Source organism: Pongo pygmaeus, chromosome 7 (genome assembly GCF_028885625.2).
Source record: "Pongo pygmaeus isolate AG05252 chromosome 7, NHGRI_mPonPyg2-v2.0_pri, whole genome shotgun sequence".
NCBI classification, from domain to species: domain Eukaryota; kingdom Metazoa; phylum Chordata; class Mammalia; order Primates; family Hominidae; genus Pongo; species Pongo pygmaeus.
In genome coordinates this window covers 103,716,736-103,743,901 of record NC_072380.2, presented here as the reverse complement: position 1 = coordinate 103,743,901, position 27,166 = coordinate 103,716,736, and the positions used below count along the sequence as shown (strand labels likewise).

General features: G+C 34.5%; 1 protein-coding gene across 2 annotated transcripts in view; it reads right to left on the bottom strand.

Moving 5' to 3' along the window:
• SLC26A7 (solute carrier family 26 member 7) overlaps window positions 1–27,166 on the bottom strand; it is a 152,955-nt gene that overhangs the window by 10,801 nt on the left and 114,988 nt on the right. For both annotated transcript variants that reach the window (XM_054499128.2, XM_054499127.2), the window contains 4 exons: window positions 24,982–25,088; window positions 23,904–23,970; window positions 20,712–20,849; window positions 17,576–17,624 (listed from right to left, as the gene is read on the bottom strand). In XM_054499128.2, coding sequence (XP_054355103.2) covers window positions 17,576–17,624; window positions 20,712–20,849; window positions 23,904–23,970; window positions 24,982–25,088 — 361 coding nt within the window. The remainder of the gene's footprint in view (window positions 1–17,575; window positions 17,625–20,711; window positions 20,850–23,903; window positions 23,971–24,981; window positions 25,089–27,166) is intronic.

Below are 27,166 nucleotides of genomic sequence, written 5' to 3'. Positions count from 1 at the left end.
CAAAATTGAAAATAGCCACAACATAGCTCATCTTCTGACCACTCAACTGTAATCATTATCATTCATTATTTGCCTGATTAAACATAAGATTTATCTCTACTAATGCAGAAGCTTTTATTTATATTTTCAGGTATAATATGCCCTGGCTTATTATCAGAGATAGGAAAGTATTAAGATTGCAGGAAATAGAAAAATACTCTAAGCAGAGAGTACTTGTTCTAATCAACAGTGGAACGTTGACTGGTCATAAATACATTTTTGGAAACGTTCTATTAAATTTTCACAGTATAAAAATCTCTAACAATTAAATATTAGGTAAACTTTCTAAGAAAACAAAAAATTTATATAATATACATAGGTAAAATATATATAATGGAGTTAGATGTTTTCTTACAAAGTAAGATTTAAAAATTAGTAAGACTAATCATGTTTACAATGTATATTGGAGCTTAATATTTGAAGATTTCTTATGCTGACTTTTTCAAACTTTTTTAGAAAATAAAATTTATATTTTATTTTCTTTAAAGTCAGTAATGATTTGGGGCCAGATGATGACAGTTCTTGAAAGTCAGTCGTGTATATATCTTCCATGCTTCATGACAGCATGTTGGTAGCTTAAAATCAGTGATAGTAGAAATATTTACACCATGGAAATTGGCAAATGCTACAGATCAGAACTTCTCCACAATCCGACCTTATATCCCCACTCTAAGAATCATTTGTTATTCACCAGCATATCACTGCTTAAAGGTGGGTGCTCTTATTAAATATAAAGAAAATCATCAGTAAGTTTTAAAAATCCAATGGCTTTGATTAAATGAAAGACTTAAACCACTGACATATTTGACAATACTTCTTAAAATAATGATGACACAAATTGATGTCAAATTTTGTCCTTTTTTATCCACTTATACAGCCTTGTTCTTATCAAATGATACCTCCTTTATAAAATAGTACATATTTCAAAATAATCTGCAATCTAAAATTATTTGTTCAAAAATTTCCATAGAAAAAATTAGCATTCATATTTAACTTAAATATTAAGAATTAATAGATTATGAATTTTTCTAAGATATTTAAGCCTTATTATTTATTTACTACCAAACATAATAGTAATGTCTATAAGACAGGCTTGCTAGAAAGAAACTGTAATCTGAAAGAATATTAGCAGTTGTTTTATTTGGAAAATATTTCAATGCGTTGCTTTTCCTGGAAGATGCTCCATAAATTATTATCTATAACTGTCTGACATGAGTTCAATCATCCCCATCCACAGCCACGACAAACATGGCTAATGAATTTTGATATTTTTTCCACTGAGGTCAAATAAGACCTTACAATTTCCATCAATTCAGTGCTTCAGGAAGCCACTACTAGCTGATCAAAAACTTATTTGTCATTCTGAACTTAAAAAAATATTACAGTGAAAAACAATCTGTGTATATGTTACTTAGAGAGATTGATAACTGCATTTAATTGACTAGAAAATGGTGATTAAAAGGTATTGAAAATTCTTAAACAAGTTTTTGTTCCTTTTCTATCCTACCATATTTCACTTCTAAATTGTACTTGCAATTTCCTTTATTTTCTTGTAATTATCTCATAATGTACATGATGGTAGATTATTAACTCTGAAAGTGTTTGGGGCTTTATCAACAGTGATTTTAAAATGTCCCTTCCATTGTCTGAGAGTGTGTTCATGCCATGTTTGCTTCGTCTTTATTTTTTTATCCAACTTCCTCTGTGCTATCCCTTTAACTGAAATATTTGTATATTTTCAGGCCATCCAAAAATAAAAATAAAGTAAGCAAAACAACAGGCTCATGCCTTGTAGTTGTGGATAATAATTTAAGTAAGCTATTTTAAGAGAGGCAATTCATGATTTTCTTCTAAATGAAAAAACACAGTCTTAATGATAAAGTTACCAATTCACCCAAATGAAAATTTAAATACAATGGACATTTCTAACATTTTTCCAAAAATAAGTGAAGTTTTCTTTTACACAGTATCCTTTCAGTTCTGCCATTGCACTAATTTTATGGCTATAACCTTGTGTTCTAAACTCCTAAGTAAATCAACCAGAGCAATAAAAATCACATAATCCTAGAAAAGAGTAAAGTGAATGCACAGCTAATATCCTGCCTTAAGCAAAATGAGGTAAGCTTGGAGCATGTGCAAAGGAGACAACTAATCTATACCCATGTGGAATGTGGTAAATGATGGGTTTTATCTACACAAAAACAACATTTCAGAAAGAAATTAACCATCAGGTGTGGGTGGGCAATTAACTCCAGACTGTGGAAGCCAGCTCTCTCCTCTGGAATATTCCTTAACTTCTTTAATTAAAAAATATTCATAGTTGCATAATTTAAGAGTGCTTTTTATATACTTCAAAGATTCTTGACAGTCTGTGAGTAACTCATAATTTTTTAAAAGAAAGTATTTTCTGTTGATATCAATTAACTATTGAAAAGCAGATTTATATCTCCAATTTCTCAAGAAAATAAGAAGATAAATATTTAAGACAAACCACAACATTGCCTTTGGAAAACATGTGCACATATTATTGAACATTTCTTTCCTTCTTTCCTTCCTTCCTTCCTTCTTTCCTTCCTTCCTCCCAGCAGTCAGCTAATATAGATGTATTGAGTACCTACTGTAAGCACTGTCCTAGAAAATGTAAGTACAATGATGAACAAGGAAGACAGTGATCACTGCCCTCAACAGACTCACAATCAGGTAGGGAAACTAGTCAGTTGATCTAGTAAATTAAAGTGTGATGAGGGCTGGAGATGTGCAGGAAATGCTATGGAGATGAAGGATACCTTGTGTGATGGACAGAATAATGCCCCTTAAAGATGTACACATTTTAATCTCCAGAAACTGCGAATATGTTGCTTACATGGCAAAAGGGACTTTCTAGATTTGATTAATTTAAGGATGTTGAGATGGGCAGGTTATCCTAGATTTTTCAGGTAGGCCCAGTGTTATACAAGGAGACAGGAGGTTCGAGGTCAGAGAAGATGTGGTGATGGAACAGACCACATCTCTTCTGAGATTCGAAGATGAGAGGAGAGATTTGACAATGTCACACTGGCAGCTTGCAAATGGAGGACAGGGCCATGACCCAAGGAATACAGATGGCCTCTGAAAGTTGGAAAGGACAAGGAAATGAGTTCTCCTCTAGACCCTCTAGAAGGAATGCAGCCCTGCCAAAACTTGATTTTATCTCCAGACTAATTTCAGTGACTTCTGTCATCTAGAACTGTAAAATAACAAATCTGTGCTGTTTTCAGCCACTAAACTCGTGGCAATTTATTACAGCAGCAATAGGAAACTAATACACCTGCATTGTTTATTTGGGAAATGAGTAATAAGGGTGGGAACTTGTTTAGGTTTCAAGGTCTATGATGGCAGAATTCATGTCTACTTTCTTCATCCTTGAATATCCAGCATTCATTGTTGTGCCCAGGATTTATTAGATGTTCAATATGTACAAGAAAGATTAACTGAGTGAACAAGAGCATGAATTAATGCAGGAGTGAATGGAAGAATGTGATGTGTGAGCTGAGACTTGATAATGATTGGAAGTTAAGTAGATGACTAGGCAGTGGAGGTAGACCCAGCAAGTCATAATGCTAAGAAAGACCTCAATAGAGTGCCTCTTCATATTGACATAAACTGACTGAAGTGTTTTGGAGACTCAAACTACTAAAAGTGGTAATGGAAGATGTCTCTAAAAATTGAGAAATTTTTATTTTTACTAAGAGAAATAGCATGATTTCCATTTCATAATTGATGTAACCCTGCTTCATATATTTTGATTATTCTATCATGTGCTCAACTACAAATCTTTTCCTTCTGAAACGATTTTTAGGGGAGAGGGCTATTTTTAAATCCTTCCTTCTTGCCCATTCCCTTACTCAGTTTATGTCTTTTCTTCCTTTAATCACTTCTAGATCTATTCTGTAGTCCCCAAAACCCACTTGATGTCTCCTGGATGACTTCATTTAGCTTAATTTTACCATTGTCCTACCTAAACTCACTTTTCCTTTTAGCTGTTTTTCTGGCTTCCCTATTATTCCCAGTTTGAGAGTTTCAAAGTTTCAGAATCATCACTTGTATCCTTCTCTCCCTTACTCCAACTTCCAAACAGTTCCAGCTGGTGTTCATTACACTGCTGAAATCTCTTTTGAGTCCTTCGTCTCCATTTTCATAACCTGGTGACCAAAGAAGAGGAAGATAGAACCTTCACCCCTTCACCCCTCTTCTCTAGATTATTATCGCCCTATCATTCTTGCTTCCTTCCATGCAGGCTGCATTTAGACCAATCCTCTTGAATCTCAATTTTAAGTATCCCCTTTCATGTATACAGCCTACTTTCAACAGGGACTTAAGTCCTGCCTCTACTACCCCTAACTAGCTGCATGATCCAGAGCAAGTTAAGTCTCCCATATGGGCCTCAACTTCATCAGTAAAATGAATAGTGTTCTGGTAATTATTTTAATTATTTTAAAATGAAGAGTAGAGCGTTTGCCTATTACCTATTTTAGTTATTGAGAATAATGCCCTGTGAATTGCTATACAAATATTTTGTTCATTGGACAATGAAGGATAATACAATGGAAATTAAAAATGCATTATTTACCTTAAAATCTAGTTAGGATGAAAATATGCATAAATAAAATGACTCTATAACCATATAGGCAATATGTGATTGATTAAAGCATGTGGTAATTTCTCTGTTTCACTATTACTATGAATTCCACTTTATAGGTGAAGATACTGAATCCCAGTCTTTACTTGACTGAGAATTCTTCTATATAGATCTAGTTGACTTTTTTCTCCCTAACAAGATTGAAAAGAAGTGTGTCCCTTCAATATATTTTACTTCTCTATTAAACCTCAGAAAAAGTATAAAATTTGGATTGGAAGAAAAGGGAGATGGTTCTAGTTATGAGAATCCAAATAGAGGCTTAGACCCAGAGATGATTAAGTTAGATGTTGGAGCCATAAATGGATTTGTCTGGCTGGGATGGAGAGCTTGTATAATGTGTGGTAAGAAGCAAAGCAATTTGAAAGGATAAGGAAGCCTTTTAGGTGCCACGCTAGGGAGTAGTACTTGATCCTCAGAAGGAAACCATTATAATTTATTAAGAACAGGAGGGATTTTTTAAAGTAGAAGTGATTTAACATTAATCTGTCATTATGTCACAGAATGAAATAAAGCTGGAATGGCAATTAGATCTCAGCTGCAAGTCAACTCCATTTGTAGTAGCTTCTTACAACAACATGTTGAGAGGATTCTGAGGCTACTTTGGCTCATAGGAAAAAAATGCCCTGATCTATTACTGTGTCTGGTATGCACATACACACTGGGTATTTTCTATCTATAGAATACAACAAAGGCTATCTCATAGCATAAGATAAAAAACAATATGAAGATAATACTAATTCATTTCTAACATAATTAAGGACAGAATCAGAGTCACAGAAGTAAAAATGTAAAGGTAATGAAACAAAGTTGGAGGTTTTAGGGATTAAATTAAGATGTGGAATAAAAAATAAGCACAGTGCACATAACCTCAGCATTTAAAGCATAGGAGAGTACAGCAGGGCATTACTTCAACAAGAGAGACAGATAAGAGGACCGAGGAACCTTTGGAGGGGAGAGAAGGAGGATGTCAGAAGTATTCTGATAAACTATGTCTGACAAGTATCGAAGGGCCACTGGGTACCAAAGAGTTTCACGAGGACCCAGCAAAGGTGATCATGCCCATCAGCTACTGTTCTGTGCAAAGTGGGCCTGGTCAGGATGCAGAAATAAGAAACTCCCTTAAAAATTTTTCAGTTCAGAAAGAGAGCAAGGCACTCAAGAAGTTAAATAAGTATTATTCTAGTATTACATAAGTGTTCTCTGAGAGCACAACATAGGTAAAAGTAAATTTGCCACAATAAACTAGAAAAGACCAGAAAAGCTGACATCTGAGATGCATCCATGTTAATGTGGGTCCATGCAGTTCATTCATATATTTATACTCTATTTTATTATGTTGTATATTGATTTATAACATATTATATGCTGTAACTCAATTGATATTATAATATGTATTTTATCCTCTTACAAAAACATTCTACATATTATTTGTCCATTGTACTGCTAATGGGTGTTTTGCTTATTTCCAGTTTTGGGGGATTAATAAACAATTTTATGAAAAATCTTGTAACTCCTCCAGATACAAATATTAACAGATTCTTTTTTTAATTGTCTTAGAAGTGCAAAAATTAATATAATTCAGCTTTTTTATTCATCTAAGTTTATATGAATGAAATTAGAACCCTACTACATGTTTCCATTTGTCTTGCTTTTTTCCCCAACATTGTTTATAAGATGTATATAATTTTCATTATTATGTGAGTATAACATATAACAAATATATTAAGTAAAAACTCAGTTGTATAAATATGTCACAATTTATACGTACCTGCTGCTTTAGTTGAACACCTATTTCCAGGTTTGGACAGTTACAAACAATATTGTTGTGAATATTCTTGTTTGTGTACTTTGCTGCACATAAATTATCATTTCTTCAGGGTGTACAACTAAGAGCAGAATTGCTGATCACAGGATATGTGTATCTTCAATTTTATAATACATTGCCAAACCGTTTTCCAAGGTGGATGCACAGACGGTAATCGGAAAATGCAAAATCCGAAATGCTCCAAAATCCAAAACTTTCTGAATGTCAACATGACATCATAAGTTACCTTGAACACACCATTTTACTATCTTAATGGTATGTCATAATTGTTACTGTTCAGTACTTACATGTGGATAAATGTAAGAAAATGATTGCTTATTAGTAGCATATAAATTCAGTCAGGAGTGATTGTAATGACAAACAACCAGAGATGATTGTCCACATCATTTGTTTTCTGATGGTTAAATGCACACAAACTTTGTTTTATGCCCAAAATTATTTAAAATATTGTATAAAATTACCTTCAGACTATGTGTATAGGGTGTATATAAAACATAAATTAATTTCGTGTTCAGAGTTGGGTCCCATTCCCAAGATACCTTATAATGCATAAATAAATATTCCAAAATCCAAAGAAATTCAAAATATAAAACACTTCCAGTCATAAACATTTCAGATGAGTGATACTCAACTTGTAAGAGTTTATACTACCACCAACATTGTAGGAGACTTCTTGTTGCCCTGTATCCTCACCAATCCTTGGTATTGTCAGATTTTTCCATTTTGACCAATATATATAGAGTTATTTAATTTGCATTTCCCCAATAATAGCTGTGAATAATAATAGTGAAGTCAAGCATATTCCTATATGTATATATTTTGGTAACTTAGAAAATGTCCCTTTATGTGAAATGCCTGTTCATGTTTTTTGCTTATTTTTCTATTGAGTTGTCTGCCTTTTTTTACTCGTTCATTTGTAGTAGAAAGCAGTCCTTTCTGCATTTTATAAGTTACATCTATCTTCTTCCACTCTGACTTATTTTTTCATGTTTTATATAGTGCCTTCTGGTAAACAAAAGTTCTTAAAAATAATATAGTGAAGTTTAATAATCATTTTCTTTATGCTTAATGCTTTATATTTCTTGTTTTAAGGAAATTTACTTATTCCAAGGTCTTTTAAGATATTTTCCTATATGCTCTTCTAAGTTTACATTTTGTCTACTATATTAAGATTGATCTACCTCATACATATGTGTGGTACGGTGTGGATTAGGGGCCTAATTTCATTCATATAGATACATAATTGTCTCTGCATTATTTATCATCAAGACTGTCCTTTCCCATTGCTCTATAGTGCCATTTTTGTCATAAATAAAACTGCAATACATGTGAGGGTTTTCCCCCTCTGAGCTCTCTACTCTGTCATATTGACCTATTTATTTCTGATCCAATACTACACTGCAGTGATTATTAGAGCTTTATAATACATCTTGATGCTAAGAGGACATACCCTTCATTTGTTCATATTTTTCAAGTGTTGACTATTCTTGGCCATTTGCATTTTTATTTAAAAATTTAAATAAGCTTGTAAAAGCCATTAAAATATTCTATTGTAACTTTACTTGATATTAAATATAAATCTATAAATCAGTTTTAGAAATTATGCTTTTTGATATCAAGTATTCTAATCAACAGGCATTGTGTTTCCCTCCATTTATTTATAAATATTTACTTGCTACAGGTATTTTTAATGTCTCATAATAAAGTTGTACACCTTCATCCTGTGTAGGTCTATACATTTTTATTTAAATTCACTTCTAAGATTTGATATTTTTTTAAAGATACTGTAAATGGTAGCTTTTATGTATTTTCTCTTTGATGCTAGTATATTGAAACCAATTGATTTTATATTGATTATGAATTACAGGAAACTTTTAACTTAATTCAAATATAGTGTATTATTTTTATATTTTAAATATACAATTATTTCATGTGTGAATGATACAAGTTTTCCTCTTTTCCTTTTAATTGTTACATATTTCCAAATATATGGTAGTTTTGGGGTTATATTTTTGTTGTAAATTTCTTTCTGTTAAATATTTCCAACTTAACTGAATTTTGGACAGAAACCTGCCAGTATAATTTTCATTATTTGAAATGTGTTGAAACTTGTATAATGACCCAGTGTATGGTCATGAGACAGACAGTGAAACTTGGGGCTCTCCTAGCTGGTATCTAAGAGAGAAGACAACAGCCCAAGTTTAGCGTCCAACCAGATATTCAGCCAAAGATGATAGTCCTAATTAAGTTCTTCAGAATAGTTTCCCCTTTTCCCAGACCTTTAGCAAAATGCTTCTGAATCATTCTCACATTTATTACAACATATATATACACCTAATAAATATACCAATTTAATATATAAATACATATAAAATTATATAATTATATATTTATATATACTTTATATTATATATAATATATGTTATTTATATAAATATAAAATTATACATTATAATATAATTATATATTTCATTTCTTTCTTGTTTCTTTTTCTCTCTTACCAAGGAGTGATGTTAATATTATATACCATATGACCCTATATAATCCTAACAAGTGTTTAGGTAATGATTTGGACCTCAGTGTTTCTGCCTTCATTTTTCCTGCTCTCCCTCCCTTGTTTGCTCCCTTTTTTCCATTTATTCATTAATTGACCATCTATTAAGTTTTTGTGCCTAGTGATAAAGCCATAATAGTAACAAATACCAAATTCTTTGGGAAATAATGTTAAATGAAAGAGACAGTCAATGGGAAAAGAAAAATAGTGAAGACTTGAGAAATAAGGCAGTAACCATGCCATTCCTGCTTTCTAAAAATATTTGTAATTCGTTTTTTTCAAGATAGCTGACTAGGGAGACATCAGATACCAGTTCTCTTCAAAAACTAGGTCAAAGTTGTTGGTGAACGGGCATGTCCTAAATGGAATACTGAGGGAAGAGAGCGAGGACCTGTCGGAAATCCTAATGGAAGAAGCAGGGTTGCACACACAAAAAAAGCAGCAATGTCTGAGAGACTGGCAGCCGAGGAACTCAGAGTTCACGGAAAACATAGGTGGGGGTGCTTTTCTGTTCCCCTCACCCCTGTGACAATCTGCAGACCACCAAACTCTTAGGGAGTCCCTCTGCTCTTGTGACTGTGCAATGCTGTTGGTAGCAACTTGAGAACTTCTCAGGGTCAAAGAACCAGGTGACCAGCTCACACATGTGTGCCCTCACTCTCCTCAGATCTAAGCTAAGATGGCACCATACTAATTCTGCACCTATTGTGGACTTCTGCCCTGCCAGAAGATTCTCTGTCCTTGAGTCACTGCACCACCAGATTGCCTGCAAACATCTCCTACAACCCGCTCTGACTTTGGCAGGTGCAGAGGACCAATGGGTCCCAGGGGAGCTTTCAGACCTCTGGAGATCTAACTTTCAGCCACTTCTATGGGTGGGCACTCAGCTCACCAAAGCCCCCCTTGGGACAAAGGAAACATAGATGTGGTACCAATCACTGAAAGGGAGCAGCACCAGCAGCCAGGAATAGACATGGAGAGGTGATCATGTCCCACTCCCCTCATCTGCTATTGCAGACTCAGAAGAGGTTCTCCCTGCTGGGGGCTGGTATGTGTGAAGCAAAGCACTTGGAGAAAGTGCTTTTCATGGCAGCTCCACCACCATTGAAAGTGAACCCTCCCTGCTTGGATTGCACAATGAGCAGGGACCAACTTCTCCCTCCTATACAGAAGAGCAGCAGCCCTGCAATGGAGGACATAAGCTACAGAGTTGTCTGCTCTGGACTGGGGAAGGTGGCTCTGCCCTGAGTTGTTTTAGTGGGAGTGGACAGAGGGCTTCATCCACAGTCTGCAGCCACTTTGCAGCCATAAGCCAAAGGACAAAGTCTATATAAACTGAAGGTCATGAGTCCTGAGGCAGGGGTGCGATAGGGAGGTAAACTGCATTCCTGCCAGCTCAGCTTGAGAATCTGGTGCTCACCCCACTGCCCCTTCCCTGGAGACCTACTCACAGCCCAACATGATCTCCCCTTGCCATCCTCCCGTGAGACTGAGTGCTTCCACTCATCAGACTTCTGGGCAGTGAGCCAGCTCTTACTCTTAAATACCACCTACTGGACTGGAGCCTGAACTGCCCCACAAAATAAAAACTTGCTGCCAGAAGGACATAGTGATAGTGCAGGAGAAAAGCTACCTGAGATCTCTGCACCCTCAGCCCTGCAGAAGATACTGTTTTGGCTCTTACATTCGATATATCACTACAACAGGCAGCATCTGAGAAAGCCAGTGCACAGAAGCTGTCCACTACCAAGGAACTCATGCAGAACCTTGCCCTGAAAGCACCCAGAAATGAAGCCAAAGAATTGTAAATAACATACACTGCAGTATACCCTCAAGGGAAAAAAGAGTGAAAAATGTAAAAGTCCCATCCAAATTATATAAAATTCAAAAATAAGCAAGAGCTCCTTCAGATGAGAAGGAATCAGTGAAAGAACTACTGCAGTACAAAAAGACAGAGTGTCTTGACACCTCCAAAGGATCAAACTAACTTTCTAGCAATTGATTCTAACCAAAAGGAAAAGTCGGAAATGGCAGATAAGGAATTCAAAATGTGGATTCCAAAGAAACTCAGTGAGATCCAGAAGAAAGTTGAAAACCCGCACAAAGAAACCAGAAAACAATTCAAAGATTTGAAAGATAGCTATATTTTTATAAAAGCCAAATAGAACACCTAGAATTAAACAACTCGCTAAAGGAATTTCAAAACACATTTGAAAGCTTTAATAATATACTAGAAAAAAAGAATAATTTTAGACCTTGAAGACTAGTCTTTCAAATTAACCCAGACAGAAAAATAAAGAAAAAGATATTTTAAAAATCAAAAAAAGCCTTTAAGAAATTTGAAATTATGTAATACAACTAAATCTATAACTTATAGGCATATCTGAGAGAGAAGAAGAAAAAGTAAGCAATTTGAAAAACATATTTTAGCAAATAATTCAGAGAAATGTCTTTTATCTTGCAGGTGAGGTAATTATCCAGATACAAGAAATTAAGAAAACACATGTGAGATACTGTAGAAGAAGACATCACTGAAGCAAAGTCATCAGACTACCCAAGGCCAACATGAAGAAAAAAAAAAAAAAACTTAAAGGCAGCTAGAGAAAAGGGCTAAATTACCTATAAAGGAAATCCCATTACACTAACAGTAGACTTCTCAGCAAAAATATTACAAGCTAGAAGAGTTTGGGGGTCTGCTTTTAGCCTTCTTGAAGAAAAAAAAAAAACCGCCAGCCAAGAATTTTATATTCTATCAAACTAAGCTTCATAAAAGAAGGAGAAATAGTCTTTCTCAGACAAGGAAATGCTAAGGACAACCAGAGCAGCCCTACAAGAAATGTTCGAAAGAGTTCTAAACATGAAAATGAAAGGACAATACTTGCTACCATGAAAGCATATTGCGTACAAAGTTCACAGATTTTATAAAGCAGTTACACATTTGAGACTACAAAGCAACTAGGTAACAACACTATGACAGGAACAAAACCTCACATATCAATATTAACCTTGAATTTAAAAGGCATAAATGCTCCACTTAAAAGATATGGCTTGGCAAAATGGATTTTTTTTTTAAAGACCCAACCATCTGCTGCCTCCATAGCCTCATTTTTTGTGTAATAACACTCACAGGCTCAAAGTAAGGGGGTGGAGAAAGATCTATCTCACAACTGAAAGACATAAAAGAACAGGAGTTTCTATTCTTGTATCAAATAAAACAGACTTTAAACCAACAATGGCAAAAAAAAAAGAAAGACAAAGAAGGGCCTTATATAATGATAAAGGTTTCAATTCAACAAGATTTAACCACCCCTAAATATATATGCATCAAACACTGAAGCACCCAGATTTATAAAATGAATAATACTAGACATAAGAAAAGGGACAGTGGCCAAACGATAATACTGGGGGACTTCAATATCACACTGGCAGCACTAGAAAGATCACTGAGGCAGAAAACTAACACAGGAACTCTGGATTTAAATTGGATTCTTGACTGGATAGACCTAATAGACAGCTACAGAACATTTCACATAACAAGCACAGAATATACATTTTTCTCATCTGCAAATGGAACATTCTGTAAAATTGACCGCATGCTTGATCATAAAGCAAATCTAAATAAATTCCAAAAAAAAAATCAAATCGTATCAAGCATCTTTTTGGAATACAGTGGGATAAAAGTGTAAATCAATACTAAGAGGAACTCTCAAAATCACACAATTACATGGAAATTAAGCAACTTGCTCCTGAATGGCTTTTGAGTAAACAATGAAATTGAGGTAGAAATCAAAAGTATTTTTGAAACAAATCAGTATAGAGATACAACATAACAAACCTCAAAGATACAGCAAAAAAAAACAGTGTTAAGAGGTAAGTTTATAGCATTAAGTATCTACATCAGAAAGACAGGAAGATCTCAAGTTAACAACCTGACATCATACCCAAAGGAACTAGACAAATAAGAACAAATCAAACCCAAAGCTAAGAGATGAAAAGAAATAACAAAAATGAGAGTACAACTAAAGGAAATTGAGACAAAAAAATACCAAGGAGAAATGAAACAATGGTTCTTTGAAAGGCTAAACAAAATTAATAGACTATTAGCTAGATAAACCAACAGAAAAAAAAGAGAGAAGGTTCAAATAAGCACAATGAGAAATGGTAAAGGTGACATCACAACTGATAGCACAGAAGTCCAGAAGATCTTCAGAGACTACTGTGACCATCTCTATGCACACAAACTAGAAAACAAAGAGGAAATGGATAAATTCCTGGAAACATACAACCTCCCAAGATTGAACCAGGAAGACATTGAAATCCTAATCAGACCAATAAAGAATTATGAGATTTATTCAGTAATAAAAAAAATCTACCAACCAAAAAGAAGTCCCCGACCAGATGGATTCACAGGCAAATTCTACCAGACATACAATGAAGAGCTGGTGCCAAGCTCATTGAAACTATTCCAAAAAACTGAGGAAGAGAGAGTCCTCTCTAACTCATTCTTTGAAACCAGTGTCATCCTGATGCCAAAATCTGGTAAGGACACAATAAAAAAGTAGTACTAAAGGCCAATATACCTGATAAACAAAGACACAAAAATTTTCAACAAAATACTAGCAAAGTGAATGCAGCAGCACATCAAAAACAAAAATTTATTATGATCAAGTGGGTTTTATTCCAGGGACACAAGGATGGTTCAACATTTGTAAATCAATAAATGTGGTTCACCACGTAAACAGAATTAAAAACAAAAGCCACGTGATTATCTTAAGAAATTCAGAAAAAGTATTCAATAAAATCCAACATCCCTGCACGACACAAACCCTCAACAAATTAGGTATCAAAGGAACATACATCAAAATAATAAAAGCAATCTACAACAAACCATCTCCAAAATCATATTGAATGGCAAAGACTGATAGTATTCTCCTTAAGAACTGGAACAAGACAAGGATGCCCACTCTCACCACTCCTATTCAACATAGTACTGGAAGTGCCAGCCAGAGAAATCAGGCAGGAGAAAGAAAGAAAAAATATCCAAATAGGAAGAGAAGAAGTCAAACTATCTGTCTTCACAAATGATACAATTCTATACCTAGAAAACTCTGAAGACTCTACCAAAAGGTTTCTGGAACTAATGAATGACTCAGTAAAGTTTCAGGATACAAAATTAATGCACAAAATCTGTTGCATTTATGTACACCAACAAAGCTGAAGCTGAAAGACCAAATCAAGAACTCAATCCTATTTACAACTGCCACAAAAAAGTAAATTACCTAGGAATACATTTACACAAGGACGTGAAAGGCCTCTACGGGTAGAACTACAAAACACTGATGAAAGAAATTGCAGATGACACAAACAAATGGAAAAACATCCCATGGTCATGGAAATGAAGAATCCATGTCATTAAAATTACTACCACTCAAAACAATCTACAGATCCAATACAATTCCTAACACATTATATCATTTTTCACAGAAATAGAAAAAATAATTCAAAACTTCATATGGAACCAAAATAGAGCTAAAATAGGCAAAGCAATCCTAAAGGAAAAAGAATAAAGCTGGAAGCTTCACATTATCCAACTTCAAACTATACTACAAGGCTATAGTAACCAAAAAAGCATGGTACTGGTACAAAAACAGATACTAGATCAATGGAACAGAATAGAGAATCCAGAAATAAATCCACATACCTATAACCAATTGATCCTCAATGATATTAACAAATATTAAAAATGAAGAAAGGATTTCTTATTCAAAAATGGTGCTGGGAAAACTGGCTAGCCACATGCAGGCAAATGAAACTACACCCTTACTTCCATCATATACAAAAATTAACTCAAGATGGATTAACGACTTAAATATAAGACCTGAAACTATAAAAATTCTAGAAGAAAACCTGGGAAAAACTCTTCTGGACATTGGTGTAAGCAAAAGATTTATGACTATGATCTCAAAGCAAATGCAACAAAAACAAAAGTAGACAAATGGGGCTTAGTTAAACTAGAGGCCTTCTACACAGCAAAAGAAACAACCAACAGATTAAGCAGACAGCCTAGAGAATGGGAAAAGATATGTACAAACCATGCATCCAACAAAGGACTAATATTTAGAATCTATAAGGAATTTGAACTCCAATGAGAAAAAGAAAACAACCCCACTAAAAAGTGAGCAAAGGACATGAACAGACACTTCTCAAAAGAAGACATACATGCGACCAACAAACATGAAAAATGCTCAACATCATTAATCATCAGAGAAATGCAAATCAAAATCAAATGAGATACCATCTCACACCAGTCAGAAAGGCTATTATTAGAAAGTCAAAAACTAACAGATGTTGGTAAGTATATGGAGAAAAGGAAATGCTTACACACTGTGGGTGGGAATGTAAATTAGTTCAAACCTTGCCCTCCACCATGGAAAACAGTATGGAGATTTCTCAAAGAACTAAAAATAGAACTACCATTCAACCTAGCAATCCCACTACTGGGTATCTACCCAAAGGAAAATAAATCATTTCATCAAAGAAACTCCTGCAGTCTTATGTTTATCACAGTAGTATTCACAATAGAAAAGTCATAGAATCAACCTAAGTGGACTGGATAAAGAAAATGTACTATATTTTGGAATTCCACATATTCCATATTTTGGAATTCCACATATTCCATATGAGGAATATGGAATATTACACAGCCATAGAAAAGAATGAAATTATGTCTTTTTCAGCAACATGGATGGAGCTGGAGGTCATTATTTTAAGTGAATTAATTCAGAAATAGAAAACCAAATACCACATGTTCTCACTTATAAGTGGGAGCTAAGCAATAAGTACACATGGACATATAAATGGAAATAATAGACACTGGGAACTCCAAAAGTAGGGAGGGTAGGAGATGAGGAGAAAGTTGAAAAACTACCTATTGGGTACTATTTTCAATATACCAATGTAATCAACCTGCACGTCTCCCCTGAATCTATAATAAAATAAAAATTATTTAAAGTAAATTTAAAAAATACATCCATAATTGACTTCCCCTTATTAATAAGAAAAAGAGAAGTTAAAAAATCCAGTTTTCACCCTGAATTTTCAGCATCGACCTATTTCTTCAAACTTGTGATCTAATAACAGAAAAATGTATAATGCTATTTCATTCTTTTAAAAATCATATTATTTCTTTAGCTCCATGCTAAAAAGAACATAGTTATTTTGAAGCATATGTTTAAAGTAATAGATGTCATTCCATTAGTAACATTTTTAAAAATCTAACACATTTGTAACTAAAATTATTTCCAAAAATTCAAAATAAAAAGTAATACAACTAGATATCTGTCAAAGATTTCCAATAAAAATCACTTTTATCTCCATCTACTTAGAAGAAATTGGCTAAGCAAATATTACATGACACAAAAAATAAGAGATTTTTGTATAACCTTTTATATTAAACAAAAGTCACAATTATGAATAATTTAACTACACTGATGCTTTAATCTTAGTAAATATCAAATTAAAAGATAAATATACAAATTTGTTTCAACACTTTTGTTATCATTTAGTTATAATATCACAACACTTCTCATTCATATTTTCTTGTATATGTTTTAATTTTCTCTATACTGAGACAACGGTCACATCAATTGATGAGTTTGCAAAGAAAGATAATTAAACTTCTAGAGAACATTGACCTGGTAATTTAACAAGCATCCACCATCAAAATATTTGTTATTGTCACCTGATTTTTCAGGTAAATCTGAACATGTAATAGCTTTAAATCGCTGGTTTGTTTTGGGTGGAGATCCAAAATGTATTCAAAGATATATTTCATGATAAATCCTCATCCATATTAAAACTACACTAATGTCATGAATTTCAATTTGTGGTTCAAATGTTTAAGTAAATGAAAAGAAGAAGGAGAGGAAAGTGGAGAGAAAAGGAAAAGAGGTGGGAGAGGAGGAAGAAGAAGGAGAGGGAAAAGGAGAGAGGAGGGAAGAAGAAAAGAAAGAAAATGGGAGGAGGAGATTGAAGAAAGAACAAGGAGGAGGAAGAAGTAAAGAGAAAAAGGAAGAAAAGAAGAGAGAAAGGAGAAAGAGAAAATAGAAAAAAAGGAGGAAAGAAGAAGAGAGAGGAGGAAGAGAAAGAAGACTAGAAGTGAAGGAGAGAGGGAGAAGACAGGAGAGGAGGTGGGAGAAAGGGAGAGGAGGTGGGAGAAAGAAAGAGAAGGGAGAAGGAGCCAAATGGTTAAATCTATTTTCTGCAGATAAAAGAATTAGTGCTTATTTGGTAACATAAGCTTAAGCTAAAGCCAGTAGAAGGGAGGAGGAGAGTAGAGGGAAGAGGAAAATTAGGAGAAAAAAAGGAAGAAGAACAGAAGAGGAAGGCAGATGAGGAGGAGAAGGGGAAGAAGATTTTATTCTCTGGTCTATATTCAAGGTGAACACTTAGATTTTCTTTTTCCTGAAAGCTAACTCACCATTGCAGTTGCCATTGGATAGGGAATTGAGCAACGTGTTTTGTTCGCACTAAAATAAAAACAAACGTAAAGAAGAAAAATGTTATAAAATTTTACTTCTGTCTGAAAAAATCACATAATTCTTTTACTTATAAAGAATAACAAAAAAACTCATCTCCAAAATTGTTTTTCACTAGCATTCTTTTCAGAATAATGTATAAAACAAACTATGAAATAATAACTAATTCTAAGTATATAGCAATTCATTAAATAATTTATGTTATCAGTCAGACTGTCTTCTTTAGAATATTTCCTGCAAGACTAAGTTTGCTTTGATTTTGGATTAGAAATTAAACATTTGCACATTTTTTAAGTAGCATATTCAATCAGAAATCATCTTTATTAACATTGCATTTTAAGAGGGAGAACCACTGATCATATATACTACCACTACATGAAAATGCTGGATTAAAAAAAAACAGCTCTGTATCCTACAGTTAATCTTGTCTGACAATAATTGATGCCTCTAAGGAGATCATCTGCTATCTACTTCTCAAATAATGTATTATTGCTATTTTTGTTAATCATGATAATAGCAGTTGATATTTCTTCACTCCTCACTGTATGCCAAAGACTTCACACTAACCATTTAATCCTCAGAACAAGCATATGAAGTTACAAATTGTATTTTTTATATGAGAGAGTCAAAGATTACAAAGGTTAAATAACTTCACCAAAGTCACAAAACTAGTAAGAGCATGGGTTAAAACCAAAGTTCATGCCCTTCCAATTCCAAGCCTCTTGTTCCCAACCACTATATTACACTGCTTCTCTCACGAGATCAGTTTTTATCTTAAAGGCTGACTAGAGAACCTGTGTTTTCTCTTCTTTATAGCCAGTGGTACAGCTTATGTATTTTAAGCCTGACTCTTACAGTCATCAGCTATACAATTTCCATCTGGTTATGTTATCTCTCTCTATTTCTACCTCCCTTTTTATGTAACATTCAGGTAATGCCACTTACATCTCAGGGCTGGTGATGATTAAGTTAGCCTGATTAAAGGGACTGGCCCCTGAGAGATATTCAGTGAACTTGAGTTTCCTTTCCCTCCTCTTAAAAATACTTCATCTGGGCTGGGCGCGGTGGCTTACGCCTATAATCCCAGCACTTTGGGAGGCCGAGGCGGGCGGATCACGAGGTCAAGAGATAGAGACCATCCTGGCTAACACGGTGAAACACCGTCTCTACTAAAAACACAAAAAACAATTAGCCAGGCCTGGTGGCGGGTGCCTGTAGTCCCAGCTACTCAGGAGGTTGAGGCAGGAGAATGGCGTGAACCCGGGAGGCGGAGCTTGCAGTGAGCCAAGATCGGGCCACTGCACTCCAGCCTAGGCCACAGTACGAGATTCCGTCTCAAAAAAAAAAACAGAAAAAAACAAAAAAAAAACCTCATCTGAAATCTCCCTTGCAAAAGAATTTCAAAATAATTTATGTAGATATTCGACCCTTAAGGTGGTGGATCATAATTCCACGCTTCTTAAGTGTGGGCTGCACACAGTGACTTTCTTCCGGAGAGCACAGAATAGAGAGAAGGGAATCACTATACAGTGTAGAAACCTGGCAAACACTCCCTTATCCAGGTGATCAAGGTAGAGTAAACATGTTGATAAATCATGTTGATTGTAGGTACCCTTGATACAGTGTGATGAGAAGGGCACTTTACCTCTATAGTTTTCCTCACAAAAGGGGCCCACTCTTAGAAGGGTCTCCCATCTGGTTTAACGATATTCTGTCACCATCTTGAAATCCTTAATAATTGTTGAACAGGAGACCTCACATTTTCATTTTGCACTGGGCCCCTGTAAATTACGTATCTGATCCTGTATATAAGGCTTCTATGGTACAAATTAGGGTAAGGCCCAAAGGCAGAAGTGTGAAGCCGTAAGGGACAGGAATGTGTTTCAGGGCAGCTCCTAAGACATCAGAAATGGGAGGGTCAAGATCTTCTATGTACCTAAATGACTGGGGGATAAGTAGCTCGAGGACACAAGAAAAAGAAGAGATCCTTGTGATCTAGAGGAGTAAAGGAAAGCTTCATGGAGACAGTAGTCAACCAAACTAATAATGCTAACTAAGATGTTATAGTGTTGAGTAGGCCAAACACTATTCTAAGTGCTTTGCCTTTATTAACTCATTTAAGCATCTCAATTACATGTGAGAAAACTGAAGAACAAAGATTCAACAACTCAAAATTCCATAGCTAGTTAGTGGCATACCCAGGCAGCTTGGCCTCAAAGTCCACACTCCTAACATTATAGAGGGCTTAAGGATTCAAATGATAACAGATAGCTTATTTATATTAACTCATATTGATGCACATTTGATTCAATATCACTGTTAATTGACAGTATAAGTGGAGATAAAGAATTCTGGAATGTTATAATAACAGTATTAAAATGATTGCAACAGTTTATGCGTCTCTAAAGTCATTTATCATATTCTATCACGTTTAGAGTTAGATCTAATGCCTTTTTTCGGTTTAAAAAAAAAGTTCCTTTCAGCCGGGTGCAGTGGCTCACGCCTGTAATCCCAGCACTTTGGAAGGCCGAGGTGGGTGGATCACGAGGTCAGGAGGTTGAGACCATCCTGGCTAACACCGTGAAACCCCGTCTCCACTAAAAATACAAAAAAATTAGCCGAGCGTGGTGGCGAGTACCTGTGGTCCCAGCTACTCAGGAGGCTGAGGCAGAAGAATGGCGTGAACCCGGGAGGTGGATCTTGCAGTGAGCCGAGATGGCACCACTGCACTCCAGCCTGGGTGACAGAGTGAGACTCCATCTCAAAAAAAAAAAAAAAAAAAATCCTTTAGAGGTTGGTTAAGAGATCCATTAAATTAGATCATTTGTCTTATTTATTCTTTTTAGTGCTATAGTAGCTGCGACACATGTCCATTAAATATATGCTGAATAAATGAAGAATGAACAAGAGAGTGATTACCTAAAAATTAACTAAAAGAATCAAATAATCATAGGTTTTGCTGAAGGGAGAGGTCTCAAAATACTTGTGTAATGTATTATTATTTACTTGATACATGTTTTATTGTCATGATATAAGGCTACATGTAGTATGACATTCTAATCAAACCATTGATCCTACCTTGCTGATATCATCAAGTGGCTGATTACAGGCATTTTCCTTTTGGATTATGTTCATTAAATCAGTATAAAATTTTTTTGCATTCAGGAAAACAAGCGGGTTGTTTATTGAGATAATTTTCACCTGCTGCAGGGTTTCCTTTTGGAGGAGAAAAAGAAACAGATTCAGAACTCTGAATTAAATAATAGAGAATTATAGCCAATAAACAATCAGATCTAAATGTCACTCAATTTTATGAGCAATCTCTCAATTAACATTTTTATTACTAAAATGTATTTAGAGGCCTTAATGTACTATCACACTTCCTTAGGGGAAATAGATACTTCCTGCTTACTAAGAAACACTAATAATGGCAAGAAAGGTTGGCAGCTTTTCAGAAAGTGGCCCTTATTCCTCCTAGCTGGTTTTTCAGGAGGCAGCAGTCTAGACTATCCCAAGATTTCCAGGAAGTCCTATCCTTTCGAAAGTATATCTTTCATTCAATCTATCAATTAAAAATTAATTTACTTAACCATCAGTATTTTTTTTAATGAAAATGTGTTTTAAAGGGTCAACCATGAGTCATTTACCTCATAATGACATAGCTTTCCTTCAGCTGAAATATAACTTTACAAGTGATTAACAGTCCTAATTTGAAGACAGAGACCTAGAGGTAGTATTAGGAATATAATTTCACTTTGGGCAGGCCTAGGAACTGGATTGCCAGAATGTAGTGAGCGATGTAGAAAGGAAGAAGGAAAACTTTTGACACAAAACATGTTGCTTTGGCCATTTTCCCATCACTTTGTGATGTGCAACTAAAACAGTCTTCTCTATGACCTTTGGGGCAAGTGGCTGACCTAGAAATAGAGAGGAGGGTAAATTCTACAAAATGACAACTCCTTACCAACTAAGTAAAGCAATATTCTTTCAGGCTTTACTTCCATAGAAGAGGAGATGCAAAGAATAGCGATGCATACAGACAGAGGATAGAAGTATGAAAGAAAGAAAATATTAAGTATGCTAATTTGGAGAATTCATTTAACTTCTCTCAGATCCCTCATTTCCAAAAATGAGATAAATGTTTAAACTAGAAAATCTCAAAAAGTTCCTATAGTTACAAAACTGATTGAACTTTGCAAAGTGAGGAGATTTGCAACAAATAAGAGAACAAACAAACCTTAAGTTGCCAAACTAATGTTCGGACAAGAGTAAACCTCTTAGAAACAAAAAATAATAATGAACTCTTAAGCCTGTCATATTAGTCATCCCAAAGCACCAAAGCTTAGCCTGACCCTCTAATCACACTAGGTCAAACTTGTCCAACCCATGGCCTGTGTGAGCCACATGCCACCTAGGATGGCTTTGAATGCAGCCCAACACAAATTCATAAACTTTCTTAAAACATTATGAGACTTTTTTGCAATTTTTGTTTAGCTTATCAACTATCATTAGTGTTAGGGTATTTTATGTGTGGTCCAAGACAATTCTTCTCCCAGTGTGGCCCAGGGAAGCCAAAAGATTGGACAATCCTGCACCACATAATTGTGCCAATGTGTTGTTTTAAGTTAATATGAAAAAAAAATGTATTTGTTAAAGAACAGAGATTCAAATTGTTCTGGAAAAGAAATTATCAGTGGGATTGAATTCACTGAGTGGGAAGAGATCTCTCAAATCAGGAAGGGTCATTTCACATGAAGAAGAGGTGGAAGAGTGCATAAATGGAAAAGATAAATGACCGATTATTTTAATTTAGCTGAAAATTCCACCTAAGAACTTATATTCAAATCTTGCTTTATCTTAGTTTTTTCCCTCTTATTTTTTATACAAAACATTGAATAATTAGAGAGATGTAATATTACAGTAAAATTAAAATCTCCATGTGAAACAGTTATTATTCAGGTCAGTGAATAGACAGAAACCAATCAAGACTTAAAGATGTGGAGAAATTTCTAGCATTTTCATCTTCCTGCAAATCCTCTCATTCACTTCTCTACATGTTTAGCCCAAGAAGAAGTTAAGGATTAGACAGAATTTATTAAACAGTGATTTTTAAGCTGAAAATAGTCAAATCCAAAGCCAAATTCAGTCTCAAAGCTAAGGAGGTCAGGGCTAATACATGTGTACTTGTGGTGTGGATACACAGGGGACTTTGGGGGCCCAAAAGTCAGTCTGGGGCTTTGCACAAGCACTAAATTCCCATGGAAAAAATAAGGAAAGAAAAGAAAGGCAAAATTGGTGGAAAACTTGAGCCTAGAACACCCTGGAAGGCTCTGAACCCAAATAGCATTCTGTGAAACAAATCTTTCCATAGTACTAAAAACATAAGCCATTCCCTTGGGTGCCGCAGAGGGTTCCTGATGCTACTTCCTACTTCCAGTCTATTTGGAGATACCCTGACTCTGGTCCTTCTGGTGGGAGGCCAGTTTACTCTGTCCTTAGGGGAATTATGAGATACTGAAACAAGTGTATGTGGAAAATAAACGGAAAAAGGTTAGCCAAACATTTACAAAGCAGGTTCAAAATGAGGGCAATTTTCTTTAATTGGCAAAAATATTTCAAGTCAACATTTTTCCCCTCACTTTAAACTGTTATAGTCATCCCTTAGAACAACAAACTACAATTCAGACATAATCAATTGGCTTTCCTAAGCATGAACAGAGCAAGACTGTTTATACAAGTTGTGTCCTTAAAAAGGTACCCACTGTGTAAGAAACCAATTCTATTGGCATTCTGTAGCCATTGGACTGAATTACCCTCTGCTAACATACAGTCTCATTGACTGAGTTAGGAAAAAAAAAAAAAAAAAACAATACCATGAACCAAATTTGCTTCACTCCCTTTCCTATTTCCTATCTTCCTCCATGATTTAATTCAGAATAGACTATCAGTTTAGTTTGATTACTTTATGCAACTCAGTAATGGAAAAGAGGTGTTCAAATGCCGTGATTCTACAGTGAACTGTAGTTCTACGTACCATGCTATGCTTTTGTCTGAATGCTGAATCCAAAGAGATTTTCTTTTGTTCTATTGATTTGTTGCATGTCGTTTGCCACATATATTGTGATCACATATGTACCACTGGAAGTTTATACTAATTAAAAAGTTATATTTTTAACTATCATAATTTATCTAATTTTTGTGATATCTTAAAATTATCTCACCCACAAAATGATTAACAATTGCATAAAGGAAAAATAAAACTAAACTTACACTGTCCATTTCTGTCTTCACTTTAAATTCCATTTCTTTCATGTTTTTTATACTTACAGTCATTGTTCTAAAATTAAGGCAGATAGAAAATAAAAGAAGTCATTTCCTAATCGTTATATAAACAATGAAGAAACCAAAAGTAGTCATTTAATAACTAGAATGTGACTGAAATGATTTATATCCTATAACTCATTTGTTCATAAGAGGACATTAGTAAATTTATATATCTCTGGGATATTCGGGGATAGAGGCTAACAACAGAGGCATATAAATAGAGCTCCATCTCTCCAAGCTACTAGATGTGGATTAGTAAAGAAGAATTTTAAAAGAGAGAAGGCAAGAGATTATGCAGTATTGATAAAATATTGTTTTAATGAAAAGCAAGAAAAGAAAGAATCAATGGCAAGGTAGGACTGGATAGTATTGAATTCGAATATACAAATTCTATAAAGAAAGACTCTATATAGATAAAACAACATTTTTTAGAATACATTATTTCACAAATAGCTTTAAGGGAAAGACGGATGTGAAGTAAATAGAAACATTATTCCCACAAGAATACTTTGTAAAGCAGAAAAAGAATTGGTCAGACTAGGGAAACAATTTATAAATTTTCAGTAAAATGACAAAAAGAGACAGTGTGTTTCTCAATAAATTATCTAGAAAATAGATTAATCTGACTTCTGAAAAATAAAATTTTCTGAAGTTATTTAATTTTCTAAATAATTATATTGTGAAATGGTTTGTGATCATTAGCTACTAACTCTCTTCACTTAATTTAAAGAAATCTCTCTATGATGCAGTATAAGGCTAAGAGGTTTACTTATTTTAAAAGAGTTTATATATTCTATTTTATAATGTTGATAAGCTATCTTCATTAAGATCAACATCGTTAAATATCATATGCAGATAAAATATTTCATCTGTTTGTCCCTAGTTCTCTGACAGCAAGAAAAACATGAGATTGTAGTACTATATGTTACAGAGAAATAAAAGTAACTAGCAAGTACCATATGGCAAGTAATCATATATTTTGCTGCTGTGTCAGAATAAACAGAGCATTTAGATAGGATCCTACCTTGGGAAGCGTCCTATCACTACAGCTATGGTACAAACAACACCAAACAGCAGTCCCACATTGGCAGCAAAGCATATTGTAAATACATATGTACTGACCCATATGCCCTGAAAGAGAAACAAGAAACAGAAGTTGTGAATCCTTTGGAATTCACTTCTTCTCATTATTGCTAAGTTCCTCACAATCGTATTCTTAACACTCTTGTGACCAAATCTCTCAGCAAGAAAATATTATTTAACAAGTGGTAAACAGAAGCTCAAAAATACAGAAACAAATCCTGCTCCATCAGACTCTCAGCAGCAAAGGTGGGGAAAACTTTCTTCTTTTATTTCCAGACACTGCCAACCCTTAGTTCAATCCCCAACAAACACTGTATTTAAGATCTGTAAATAGTTGGTTGATGTGTATGGTTCAAAAGCATGCCATGATTTCCCACTGCTTTCTCATTTAATGTAATATTATTACAAGCAATTGTGTACAGATTTTTGGTCATTCCCAACAATATTCTGTCTTCTAGGATTGCTGTAAAAATAACTAAGGTTGTTAATTAATACATAAGCCTCAGAAAGCCTCATTTTAAAATGACTGAGTCAAACAACACTGCCAATGCCACTTTTAGATCAATCACTATGAAGATCATTATAATTTTATTTGTAAGGGGCCATTCATTATGAAAGCTAAAATATCAGGGCCAACTTAGTTTTTGGGAACATTTCAAAAGATTACATGAAATTCTAATTCTCTTTTAGTTGGAATACCAAAGTTATTGCAGTTTTGTTCACCACTTAAAATTATAATTTGCAACAAGATACAGTATTATAGTTGGCATTTCTAAGCTTAGTGCTGAAAAAATATCTTTAAAAGCAAAATAATTTGTGAAATCCTGGTTATATTTTCTTAACACTAAATCCTGCATTTATCAAACAGTAAACTAACAACATTTTTAACCTCTCTCGTGTCCTCCCAAAACTTGCAGCACTTTGCCTCTGACTGCAATTCTACATTTATTTATTTCTGTCCTAATAGCTATATTATCACTTTAAAACATCTTTGAAAACATATTTCAATTCCATACACAAATGAGAAAGTTAGAAACGTTTCTGTATTCTAAAAATAGCATAGAATCTTGGGGAGGGAAGGAGTGCAACTGTTTTTCAGACAATTCTGAAATAAATATTTCTAAAGGGCTCTTTTTTCGTTGTTGTTTTTTTTTTTAAATACTTCTCCTTTGTCTGGATTATTTATCTACACTGAGTTTGAGTGATTCTTAACAGACTGTTTGGAAAAGCTGAGCCCTTGGAAGCAAATGGAGGGAATTTTATCCTTAAAATTCCTTTTGATGTAGGACAAACACATTCTGGAGTAAAAGAGAGAATACAATTTAAATGAATCTCATGTTAAGATCCATCATCTACAAATGTAATGCTAGGTTATTACTTATTATGAGATCATTCCCAGCTGAGATGGTTTTTCTTTATTCAGGTGAACACACAGTCAGTCATTTGAGTCTTCTGTTTATATAGTGTGTGTTTTTTTTCTTCCTGGTGTATTATGCTATACTTAATCATATACAAAACAAGGCTGCAAGTTTTTGACTATTATTTTAGCTTCCCATGATGACTCTGAGTCTCACTCATTCGCAAATCCTAACTGAATCTGCCTGAGTGTGGCAGAATAATACCTCACCAAAAGCTTTATAAGTCTAATTCCTCTGGGCCATCTTCCATGATTCAATATGGCATAGGGAACTAAGGATCCTGGTCCCTGCCACTTAAAAAACCATAGACCCTGGAGGCCAGAATTCATCAGAGCAACCAGAAATTTTGGTACTATCTGGTTCTATTTTTAAAGCATATTTACTCTCCCACAACATCATCTATTATAAGTTGGGCTTTCCAAATGCTTACTTATTTCCTGGGGCTACATTTACAGCTTTGAAAAAATATCAAATGGAAATTAATAACATAGACCAGTAAATAATTCCATTGGTTAGAATAAATCCCAACAGCATTCTGTAATAATTCCTGTTAAAGACCCAAATGCTAGTTGTCACAGTTATCAAGAATTAGTTGGCTCTTGGGCCCCTATTTTTTATTTTTTGTTATGTGTTCCTACTTGCTCTCTTCCCTATTTGACACTCACATACTCCAAACACAACCTAACCCCAGTGTTAACTTTAAGTAAG